Below are 12,022 nucleotides of genomic sequence, written 5' to 3' on the forward strand. Positions count from 1 at the left end.
GAAGTTCTGGACTTGTCACTTTCCGTGGTTAGAGAGGGTGGCACATTTAAATTACAATTAAATTACTGGTAATTAAGGTAACTTGAATTCCAACTGCAGATGAACCCGGTCATTCCCCAAGTGTCCGTCTAGTATGGACCCGATCTACATTTGCATTTGTTATATTCAAAATGTTATATTATTTATTTTTCGTAGATATTTCCCAAGGTTAATTAAAATGTTATTATTCTTTGTAATCTCAGTACCTGCATTGCTTTGGATCTATTCCAATCATTATATTATGATATCTAAGCGCCAAAGGGTTCCTTTATTCAAATTGTAAACTTTAGGGACTTGACATACATCCGACAATCACTCGATGGTATCACCTAGATCAAGACCGCACAATAGTGTGGATCATATTGAAGAGTCTAATACTACCGCCAGTCTGTTTTTAGGCGGCACCCGGAGGAACTGGATGGGCCCGCAGAACGCCCCGGAGAAATCGGCTACGCGAAATCCTCACGTTGAGCTTCGAGTCCCTCCCAACTCTCTTACTCGCGAGCTTGTAATGTCCCCCGTCACGCCTGGTGAGACCCCTCCCTCACGCGGTCCTGTTCATACAAAAATCCCCGACACGCGAACCACGGCTCTTCCCTCACCCGTTCTCAGTACAAATTCTCACCCAAGTCCCGTGGGCGCCGATGCGATCATCTCAAATAGACCTTACACGCTGCCACCAACCCCTACACTATCCATAGCACAGCGTGGCGATGATGAGCGCATGGCAGTCCAACCTCCTCTCAGCGGGCTCGCCACGTCACAAAGCGTGACCCAGTTCCCTCTAATGGGACCCGACTGGTCCACAAACTCACCCCCGCCTACAGGCACACGTACAGGTGCTAGCACAGAACACACAGCCTCGGGGTCACGACCTAGTCCCCAACAAAATGGGGGAGTTGAGGCTGCGGTCATCTCCCATAAGACATGGCAACAATGGTCTGCTCAATTGGATGCCTTGGTAGTCGATTTGCGCACAATGGGAGCACTGCCTCATCCTCAGCCGGGGGTGACAAATGTTATTAGGCCTCGGATCGACTTGTTACGCCAGGCCATTAGTCGTAAGGACGCTTTCTATTTGGTGATGCATCAATTGTACTGCCGATATAGCATTGATCCAACTACATTGGGTCAAATTAGAGCCCCTGAGATGGGAATGGTATGGCTCAAGCTTCTTCTGGAAGATAATAGAATGATGCATGATGCCGCTACCGTTGGGTTTGCCCATTTCCCGGAATCTCCACAGCGGTTGATGCAGACAAAGTGGTACCTCCAGGTGTTGTCCGGAATTCCAGAGTTTTTATCACGGCTTGAGACTGAATGGCAGGATATCTGGCGTCAAGCCCCTCATCCCCCGTTGGTGTCTCATCTTTGGGAAGCACTCGCTTGTCCGTCTCCGATTTTGATGTCGGTGATGTTTATGTGTGTTGCACGGCGGCTTCACAACGAGAAAGATATCGAACCTCTGCTGGAATTGTTTTGGAAAAATTTTACAGCTTTTAAGCAGTGTATGGAGGCTAACCTCCCCGGGACGACTCAGACGGATATCAACCGTCATTTTGCCCAAGAGTATCGCAACTTCCCACGTTCATCCGAATATCTACCACAGACACCATCTTCCTCTCGCTCTGCACCTCCCAGACCTCAGATTCAAAGCATGTCTCAAGCTGCTCCAGGTTTGCCGTCACCATATCCCAGATCTGAGGTTGCTGGTGTCAGTCAATCTGCCATACATTCACCTGCTCTAAGCCCACTTGGTGGACCTTTGCAGCAATCTACCTCAAATTCACCCCAGGGGCCTCTTGTTGGTCCACCTGCTGGGTCCTTTCAGTTTGGCATAAACTCACAAGTGCAGAATACCCCACAACATCATTATTACAACCCTATGCCACAAGGGCAAGGACAGAGACAAGGACAGTGGTATCCTGCGAATTCACATATGAATCCAAATATGAACCCACAGATGCAAATGCACATACAGGCAGCGCTTGGACAGGTATCACCTTGTCGGACACACCAATCGCCGCAAGTTCCACATGGTCAACAAATGCAGCGTCGAGCAATGATGCCCACGACTTCAGTAGTGCCCGTCGACCCCTCCCTCCAATCGAGTGCTCTCACCTCTACACAGTCAGCGCAGTCACTCCACGCTCCATCCCCCATATCCGCGACATCAACTACTACAAACCAAATGGTCCAGCAGCCGATGCTACCACAAATGCCTAATAACCATCTCAACCGACAGCATTCGATGAACTCGCAACCATCTGCCTCACCGATCACACGTGCACCCCGGAGACAGCGATTCCAACATTCACCTAACACTGCTTTCCTCCCAGTACCTGGCTACAGAGCACCAATGGTGGTGAATCCAAATCCAATGCGTCTCGGCCTACATCTGGTTGATCTTCGCGATCCTATGAAGAAGCTGGTAAAACATGGTTCACATGGGAATGACATTGAGACAGATTTGTTTACCTATCCCGAAACCTTCGTTGTATACCCAACCGTCATCAACGTTGACCAGCCGACCTACACCTGGAATTTCTCTTTCACGAATGACGAGCGCCACAGATTCCCACACATAACTCCGGGGCAAGAGGGCCAATATTCGGTCTGGACCTTCCGGCCTGGTTGTCGCAATATTCGCCTGCGATGCATTCGTCTTCCTGGCAATCCGGATGCTGTGACGGAGCAGACCTGGTCTACCTCGGGCACTTTCTGGCCCAGTGTCTTTTACATTACTGTAAACGGCACAGAGCTCTATGTGCGACGAAAGGTTCATCACGGAAAAGATCTGCCTTTGGACATCACTGAGTACCTTCAAACCGGCGAGAACAGCATACGGCTCGATATGATCCTAGGACAGGATGAATGCAAGACCTCCAAATACGTCTTCGGAGTGGAGGCCATGGAGATCGCTGAGTTTGACCAGATACTCAGCCTGGTCCAATCCGTCTCAGCCGCCGACTCTCGTGCAGCAATCCAAAAGCGGCTTTCTCCTATCACCAACGACGATGACCTTGCAGTTGTCACCGAAAACCTCACAATCGACCTAGTGGACCCCTTCATGGCACGCATCTTCGATGTCCCCGTTCGCTCGCGTCACTGCAACCACCATGAATGCTTTGACCGTGACACTTTCATAATAACCAGGAAATCTGTATCAGGCCCCGCACCAATGGTCGATAACTGGCGCTGCCCGATCTGTAAGGCAGATGCACGCCCGCAATTCTTGGTCGTCGATCAGTTCCTTGCCGAGATCCATGCCCAGCTCACCTGTACAAACCGACTTTATGGGGTCAGAGCAATCCAGATCAAAGTTGATGGAACCTGGACCCCCAAGTATGACACTGATGAGACCTCACCCGTGGCAGACAAACACTTTTCTCCGAAGCGTAAGGCCGAAGATACACCAGGCCCTGTTGCCACGCGCCCTAGAAACGATGTGTCCAATGCTAGTCGCAGCCAGGCTGTTCGCATACAAGAACCCACGGTCATTGAACTGGACTAATGAGTTCAGCGGGTTTTCCAACAAAAGTTCTTACCTTATTCTCCTCTTCTAACGACTTTGGCCTTCCAATGTCTTCCGTTTATCTTTGCATGCATTTGAAAAGAAAGATACCCCTTATTGCGTGCCCTTCAAATGCAACTCTTCTATCTTCTCTCATGATCTGTCATTTCTGGCGTTGGGGGGACTGGGCCTTGCGGTTGCGCCCAGCTTTTCTCTTTGTTTATCTCAAGGTGTCACGAACAGAATGAAAGCATACTTAAAATGAAATCAAAGCTCCATGCTGAATGAAACTCATAGTGTAGACTAAGAACACGCTTACTTATATTGCAGATAAACCTTGGAAGAAGTTCCTCCGGTATCGGCATTAGATTATACAAAATATATTATATTGGGCATTTAGATAGTACACCAAGTGCCCGGAGTAAGGAAAGACTACTTTCTGACTCTCCTAACATGACTAACGAGGTTCTCAATGACCCCCTCGAAAGCCTCTTTTTCGCCAACCAAGCCATCCCGCCGCTTCAGCCAGTGCTCCAATACCGAACTAGCGCGTTGGGTAACTTGGTTTAATTCCTGCACATGCAGCTTCAACTCCGAGTCCGTGAGACCATTCAGTGCAGCATCGGTAGTGGCGCACAGCCGGCGGACTGCCGAGAGATCTATTTCCGGTGCCGGCGGTGCGCCGCGGCGGGGAGTAGCCTTCTGTCGGGAGGGAGCTTGTCCCTTTTCGGTGTTGTTTTCGTTGCCTTCTTCCTTGCGGACTTGACTAGCGGAGCGATCGCCGGGGCTCTTTGCGCCGTTGCCTTCAAGATCAATAGAAGGGAGAATGAGCTTTTTCTGTTTGGAGGCTGGAAGGATCTCATCCAGATCAACGGGTACGCCCAGGGATACGAGGAATAGTCGGCGGATGCGGGATTTCACCCAATTTTGAGGCTGGAGGGGTGGCGGTGCCACGAGCTGAGACCATAGCGAGAGGGATCGATCGGTGCTGAAGATTGCTGCGGAGTCTGGGATTGGCTCGACGGGGGTGAGAGAGCTTAGGTCTTGGGATGCGGGGAAGAGGAGGTTGAGGGTGTCTTGGAGGGAATCGAGGAGTTCGGAGGTGGATTTGAATGTGTCGAAGTCAGTAAGAGGTGGAGGTGCGGCTTGCTGAGATTTCGCAGTTTCGTCTGTGGGAGCTTCCTCTGCACTGGGCTCTTGGAAGCCGTCGTCGAAATCTCCAAAATCATCATCTCCCATGTCTTCTTGCTCTTCTACAAATTCATCAAAATCATCCCCCGCTTCTTGCTTTTCATATCCGTGGTCGTCGTTCATGTCATCCTCCAATGAGAGTTCTTTGTTTTTCAGGTCTGTATCATATATTGAGACATCCGGGACAGTTTCTACCGTGTCGGGTAATGCGTCACTTGTTGAGCTTTTATGAGCTTGTGGGTGTGGCGACAAGTCTTCCTCGGCGGGTATTGTATCCACCCGCTCGAGTCGTGTCTCAGGAATATCTGTTGCAGAGCCATCAAGCTCAGGAGGTGTAGGGTCAAGTGCTGGCGGCGTCGGGCTGGCCTCGGAATCTGAAGCCTTGGTCACCACGTCGGGCACAGCATCGGCGAGGCGCTGCTCACGTGCCAAAGTGCCGGGGACTTCGCCATGGCTAGGTTCATCTGGGTCCACCTTCTCGACCACTGTGCGCGGAATCGGCAAGTCTTCAGGGCTCAAGGTTTGGTCCTCTGACCCCGCAGGCGAACACGTCTGGCTGTGTGAGCCTTCTGGAATAACCTCGATCTCATCGGGAACTGCATCCTGTTCTCTCTTTTCGAATGCTGCTGTACCAGGAATCTCGCCATGTTGGGTGCTGCTGTCAACCCTCTCGACTCGCGTTCGCGGGACAGGGGAAGTGCGACCGGATCGTGGAAATGACTGGAGTTGGGGATTGCCTTCACTGGCATCTGAGAAGTGTTCATCGTCGCTTTCAGAAGTTACTAAAAAAATGTCAGTGCCAAACAAATATTTAAAGTATATCCAGGGTTATGTACTATGGTCGCCAGCTCCTGGATCTTGAATCTCCGTAGTCCTACTGGGGGGCTCTAGATGCGAACTAGACAAATCGGACGGCCCCTCCGACATGATTGCAACTTGAATTCAGGGTGTTAACATGAAAGAAGGGGCACACAGAGATTGAATAAATCAAAATGCAATGGGGCCGTGTGTAGTGTGCAGTGACGACTTGTTTCCCTGCGATCGATGTGAGTCCAGAACACATCTGCCTTAGGCACCAGATATCAATAAATTAGCCACTTTATTCAGGCATTATTAATGCCTTTTATTCCAGGCATCAACTTTTCAGCGCGTGCTTGCCAAACTCCTTCCAATTATTATTGTCTATTGTCTCGACTTTCTTGTCCTGCCTTTCTCGTTTCACTCTTAGGCTCATTGTCTTAACCCATTCGATCAAGAGCTCTGTTCTCTCATTGTTGGATCATTTGATCCATTCTGCAGGCCACCTCCCTGCTCCGTGTGTCGCTGGTGCTTTCCTTCCATCCAGCTTTTTCCCTCTTCAATCCTCTAGCTCGATCACCAACCATGTCGTTCTCTTTCGGCACACCGGCCTCTACTGGCGGCTCTAGTGGAAACCTTTTTGGCACAGCGGGCAATGCTTTCGGGGCCAATAAGGATAACAATGCGTCCAGTGGTGGACTCTTCGGTAATGTTGGAGCTTCGTCCACCGGCAACAGCGCATCGCCGTCGATGTTTGGAGGAAACCCCGCAACTGGCCAAAGCACACCATCCTTCGGCAATGCAGGCGCTTCCAATGCGACCAACGGCGGTACATCGGCCTTCAGCTTCGGCGGCAAGGCTCCATCCGGAACTGGCACGCAGCCTAACTCACTCTTCGGCGCCGCTGCCGGCAACCAGACTCCCAACAAGCCTACGGAATCGACCACACCTGGCCAGCCTGGCAATGCACTGTTCGGTGGCGCAGGCACAAAGAGCATGTTCGGCAACGCAGCCCCAACAGCTACCCCTGCTCCCGCGGGAAACGCTCTGTTTGGCAACAACTCCACCACCCCTGCTGGCCCCCCGCCAGCATCCAACCCACCCAGCAGTTTGTTCGGAGGTGCGAAACCGGTCTCGACTACCCCTGTCGCACCGCCGTCATCTACCACGCCTACTACCTCACAGGCGCCGCCATCTAACAATATGTTCGGAGGGGGAGCAACCGGGTCGCTGTTTGGAGGCGGCGCACCAGCTGCTGCGCCCAGCGGAGGTCTATTCGGTGCAAGCAAGCCGGCCGAGTCAACCGCTCCCAAGCCTGCTGCAGATACTACTTCCAATCCACTCTTCGGTGCAGCTGCACCCGCAGGTGGTGCGCAAAGCTCGCAGACACCCTCTCTGTTCAAAAATATGGCAGCTCCCGGCGGCGACTCCGCTCCGAAGTCTGCATTCCCGGCCCTCGGCACTCCTGCTTCCACCGCAAACACAACTCTCTCACTAGGAGCCCCCGCCACGTCGAGTGCTACTCCTCAAAAGTCTCTTTTCCCCTCCACCGGAAGTGCCACATCCACAGCTGCCCCCTCGACTACTCCGGCGACCACTCCTCTTGGAGGAGGCCTGTTTGGGGCCTCAGCTCCCACAACTACTCCAGGTACTGCGGCCACTGCCGCGCCTGCGACTACTACACCTGCTGCGCCTACGGGCGGCCTGTTTGGCCAAGCTGCTGCTAAGCCTTCGACTCAACCAGCGACCTCAACCAGTTCGGCGCCCCTTGGTGGCCTTGGTAGTCAAACTACCGCTGCCCCGGCTCCTGCTTCGACTACAACCGCTGCCGGCGCTGCTCCAGCTGGGCCCTCCGCCCTTGGCCAGTCTACCACGGGACCCGCTCCTCCAGCCCAGTCACGTCTAAAGAACAAGACCATGGATGAGATAATCACCCGATGGGCCACAGATCTCGGCAAATATCAAAAGGACTTCCGCGAGCAGGCGGAGAAGGTTTCCGAGTGGGACCGTTTGCTGGTGGATAATGGTACCAAAGTTCAGAAGCTGTACGGCAGCACTGTTGATGCGGACCGAGCTACCCAGGAGGTTGAGCGCCAATTGTCAGCAGTCGAAGGTCAACAGGATGAGCTCAGCTCATGGCTGGATCGATACGAGCGTGAAGTCGACGAGATGGTTACCAAGCAGGTGGGCCCTGGAGAGTCTCTTCAAGGACCTGACCAAGAGCGCGAGACAACGTAAGTACAACCTGCAACACAACATCTCATATCTATGGTTTTGCTAATATGGCCATTAGTTACAAACTGGCCGAGAAGCTCTCGGAACGATTGGACGAAATGGGCAAGGATCTTACCAGCATGATTGAAGAGGTCAACGGTGCCTCATCCACATTGACCAAGACCAACAAGGCAGATGAGCCGGTACGTCACAAACCAGTATTGACCCCGTTTTCTTCGGAATAATTTTACTCACGTATCTCTATAGATCTCGCAGATTGTCCGTATTCTCAACGCACACCTTTCCCAGCTGCAGGTCATCGACCAAGGCACCTCAGACCTGCAGTCCAAGGTTGCCGCCGCGCAAAAAGCAGGCCAATCGATCTCTGCGCGTCTCGGATACGGCTATCCGAACAATGGTATGGGCAACAACAACACCGCTGATGATTTCTACCGCTCGTTCATGCAAGGCCGCTAAAGGGGCGGATGGTTTTTTTCTAATGATTTGAACTCGGAGTTATTGGCTACTTGGCACCTCGATGTGCTTTGGGGGAATGTACTGTTGTAGTCAGGGAATGCTAATAGTCGGTCACAATAAAATGCTTGCACGCGCTTTGTGATTAACAACTTCAAACCTTTGTAGAATCCAGTGCAATAGGATTGACAAATTCTTCTCGTGTGTTGTAATAATATGTCCTTCTGGCCACTATTGCTAATGTTGGTGCTCGGACTGAGCCTCCAGGAGATCCATCACTTTTCTCTGCTTTTGTTCTGCCTTCTCTGCTCCTGATGATAGATGTATAGGCAATTGACCCTTGTGATTCTTGATCAGCCGGTCAGCGCCTGACTCGAGTAGTAACTTAACGAATTCCACATCATTTCTCTGTGCTGCCATGTGCAATGGTGTATTGCCTTCTTTGTCCCTTGGTTGTACATCAGCACCTTTCTGTAACAAAAGCCTTGCGGAGTCCAAAGAGCCATTCTGCGCTAATTTGTGCAGCGGCGTCATGCCCTTTGTGGTCTTCGGCTCTGGGTCGGCACCGTATTGTAGCAATATCTTGAAAAGCCCTGAACTTTCTTTCAACGTCGCAACATGCAATGGTGTGATGTTGCAATAATTTCCCCGTCCTGGATTGGCACCTCGTTCCAACAAGAGAGCGGTTATCGAGGGCAAATTTGGGATTTTGTATACAGTGGTCTCCCAGAGTACCCCCCGAAGCAATGGTGTGTTTCCGTTTAACGATATTGCCTCTATGTTTGCACCCTGTTCCAGCAAGAACGCTGCTCTGTCTACCCGACCATTCCAGCATGCCACATGCAGTGGTGTCTCACCTTTCTCGTCTTTCGCCTCGACATCGGCTCCTTTCTCCAACAACAACAACAACAACAACTTGGCGGTCTCGACTCCACTGAAGCATGCCAGATGCAGGAGCGACATGCCATCTTGATCCCGTATATCCAAATCGGCACCGCTTTCTATTAAACATCGGGCCACTTCCACAGAGCCAGACTGACACGCTACCTGCAGCGGAGTCTGTTTCGAGAAATTCATAGATTCCAGCTCGGCACCTTTCTCGATAAGAACTCTCGCTACTGCCTCGCAGCTGTGGGGAGATTTCTGAGCCGCGAGGTTCAATAGGCTGCCTCCCGAGCCGGTCGAATTCACATCGACACCGTTATCAAGCAAAATACTAGCAACAGCTGCTCTGTTGCGGATCACAGCGCATGTGATTGCGTCTTGGGACCCCCTGCCCCCTTTGGCGTGCGGGTTGGCTCCATGTGCCAACAGCAAAGCAACGATGTCTGCATGGCCACAGCGAGTGGACTGTATCAATGGCGATTTTCCTGTTTTCTTGTCCTTCGATTCGATTCCTGCTCCTTGTCGGAGTGATTCTTGGGCTGTTCTTAGTTGTCCTTTGTTTGCTGCCCAATGGAGTGCGCTCCCTTGGTGCTCCCGGACGTTGTGGGCATAGAGGAAGGAGTTTAGGACAATGTAGCACCGGCGACTGGTTTTGGCAAATGCATTTATGTCATTTTGGGAGTCTTGGGTCTCTGCTATGGCAAGCAGAAGCTCATTTGGCAGGACAAAGAGAGTCATGGCGGGGTATGTTTCGGGGGTTTAGTCCATGATTCAGGTGTTTGATTTGGATTCCCATTGCAAACATGGGATTATAGGAAGGAGCTCCGTACGGGTAGGCGGTCCCGCTTTATTTTTATGTGGAGACGGTTGGCAACCAGTGCTTATATGTACAATCCATGGATGTTTACCAACGATGTATACACCTGGCGATAAACATTCACTCTAAAACAAATTCGTCGGTTTAATAGAGGTTTTCCTAAAGAAATTATAAGCATTATCCACAGAAAAATAAAAGAATCCATTACGCTTGCACCAAGACAGAGAAGATATATATAGGGAGTATATATTAAGCCTATAAATTCAAACACAAGCTGATGTTGCCGAGCCTTCTCGATGATATTTTCACGCGAGCTACTGAGCACTATATACGCAATAGCGGAGAAACCCCATATATTATGGGAGAGATATCTTGTTTAGGAACAGGCGCTAAAAACGGCACGATCTCAGGGCAGGCAAGCACGTTGGCTCGTTGGAGTGGAGGTGGTGTTATACACAGTAATTGGAGTAGCTCTTCATATTAAACATAAGATAAAATGGGGCTATGGAGCCTATTTGCGGCTCAAGCCATCGCTAAAGAGAAGCCAGTCAGCCATGCCATTCACATTAACAAGAAAGGGAAATAGACAGGGAAGTATTTCCTGACTTGCACTTACATGTGGGTCTCCAGCTCATCCAAGTGCTTGCGCTGCTCGCCAATCTTCTTCTTAAGCTGAGCAAGCCTGTCAAATCAGTTAGCTTCAGCTCCAGCTCGAAGACTCTCGGCTCTGCAAAACTTACTTCTCAAGCTCCTTCTCACGGATGTAAAGGCTCTCTTGGGCAGCCTCACGCTTGGTGAACGCATCACTGGTCGAGGGGCATATGTTAGCGATAATACGGATATGATGTCATCTAACTGCGGCAAGGCAGACATGGGATTGTCTCTTCGATGTAATTGAACTCGGGGTGGGTGGAAGTTCCGCAGTCAACCTGGATCTCACTTACCCGGAAGAGGCACCACCGCCCGAGCGGGGGCACCGGTGTCACCTTCGCCCATGCGAGGGACAGCTACTGAGAAGGAGCGGGTGAAGACTGCCCGGTTGGCAGTAGCAGCGGGACGGACAAATTGGCGAAGCATGTTGATGATTTGGATGGTAGAGGGGTTAAAGTGAGATATGTGAAGTTATGTTTAGGGAAGGTAACAAAGTACGAGGAGAACTAAAGCAAGGCAAGCTTATAGCAAATGACGTTACGCGCCAAGAAACATCATGTGATGGGTCCAACCTTGGAAGGTTCGGGACTCCAGCTTATGTCAGAGTCTAGGTCATGTGAACAAAAATTTCTGATAAGTCGCGGTCTTCTCATTCGACTTTCCACTTGCACCTACATGGAGGTATACGATGTACTTTGATCACAGGGTCAAAATTAAATTTACTGACACTTTTTTTTTTTTTCATTTATTCATTTGTGATATGTTATAGTAAACCCTCTAATATATTCATTTGTTCTAGACTTTGAACACATCCTATGTAATCTTGAGGCGCAAGTAAGGAACCCCCGGGCGATTGGCGGATGCGGAATGGGGGATGACGCTGTAGGAGGCCCACCGAACCACACAGAAGCGATGAGAGAAGATTTGTGTATATATATGGCAAAAAGTAATATATTCTTGGATATTTTGTATGTTTTATATAAAATTAGTTAATTAAAAAAAAATATGTCCAAGTGAACACAAGTAATCCCTTTTTTTTTATATTTTAGACCACAAAGCCCGAAGAAGAGTGGGTTGTTCAGGTAAATCCCAACACCGCCTTCTGCCCCCCTCCTTTCCTACCTCCTCTCTCAACTCCCTACTCTCTCACTTCCATCTTCCATCCATCTTGCTATTCCTTATTACCTTCTTTTCCTTTTTTACAAACCAGGTCAGTGTTTTCCTGTTGTTTCCCAGTTGAATTTGCCCTTTCCTAGCCCTATTTCTATGCCCCGTCATCACCGCAAAATCCACACATATCAACATGGTGGAAAGAGACCTCTTTGAAAACTACAATTTTCCCAAATTGAAACCCACCCCATGGAATCGCGTCACAAGTTACGGAAACCACATGTTCTCGTGTTTACCTGTTGAACCGTTGCCGCGACCGCTTTCCTGCG

General features: G+C 50.4%; 5 protein-coding genes across 5 annotated transcripts; 2 read left to right on the forward strand and 3 right to left on the reverse strand.

The window, feature by feature from the left end:
- Nucleotides 1-358: 358 nt before the first annotated feature.
- On the forward strand, nt 359-3,553 carry N7517_002769 (MIZ zinc finger domain protein; the record flags this gene model as incomplete). The annotated part of the gene is made up of 1 exon (XM_056720499.1): nt 359-3,553. One exon carries the CDS (start codon nt 359-361, stop codon nt 3,551-3,553), a length of 3,195 nt encoding a protein of 1,064 aa, XP_056584634.1.
- Nucleotides 3,554-3,985: 432 nt separating this feature from the next.
- Nucleotides 3,986-5,671, reverse strand: N7517_002770 (DUF5102 domain-containing protein; the record flags this gene model as incomplete). The annotated part of the gene is made up of 2 exons (XM_056720500.1): nt 3,986-5,526; nt 5,581-5,671. The coding sequence occupies 2 exons, from the start codon at nt 5,669-5,671 to the stop codon at nt 3,986-3,988; spliced, it is 1,632 nt and encodes a 543-aa protein (XP_056584635.1).
- A 456-nt stretch (nt 5,672-6,127) lies between these two features.
- Nucleotides 6,128-8,233, forward strand: N7517_002771 (putative nucleoporin Nsp1; the record flags this gene model as incomplete). Its single annotated transcript, XM_056720501.1, has 3 exons — nt 6,128-7,776; nt 7,836-7,959; nt 8,024-8,233. The coding sequence occupies 3 exons, from the start codon at nt 6,128-6,130 to the stop codon at nt 8,231-8,233; spliced, it is 1,983 nt and encodes a 660-aa protein (XP_056584636.1).
- Nucleotides 8,234-8,467: 234 nt separating this feature from the next.
- N7517_002772 (ankyrin repeat domain-containing protein) lies at nt 8,468-9,853 on the reverse strand (the record flags this gene model as incomplete). The annotated part of the gene is made up of 1 exon (XM_056720502.1): nt 8,468-9,853. One exon carries the CDS (start codon nt 9,851-9,853, stop codon nt 8,468-8,470), a length of 1,386 nt encoding a protein of 461 aa, XP_056584637.1.
- Nucleotides 9,854-10,443: 590 nt separating this feature from the next.
- On the reverse strand, nt 10,444-11,009 carry N7517_002773 (uncharacterized protein; the record flags this gene model as incomplete). Its single annotated transcript, XM_056720503.1, has 4 exons — nt 10,444-10,465; nt 10,549-10,614; nt 10,673-10,738; nt 10,873-11,009. 4 exons carry the CDS (start codon nt 11,007-11,009, stop codon nt 10,444-10,446), a joined length of 291 nt encoding a protein of 96 aa, XP_056584638.1.
- Nucleotides 11,010-12,022: the final 1,013 nt, after the last annotated feature.

Source organism: Penicillium concentricum, assembly GCF_028827145.1.
Source record: "Penicillium concentricum strain IBT 3081 chromosome Unknown utg000001l_segment0_segment0, whole genome shotgun sequence".
Lineage (NCBI taxonomy): Eukaryota > Fungi > Ascomycota > Eurotiomycetes > Eurotiales > Aspergillaceae > Penicillium > Penicillium concentricum.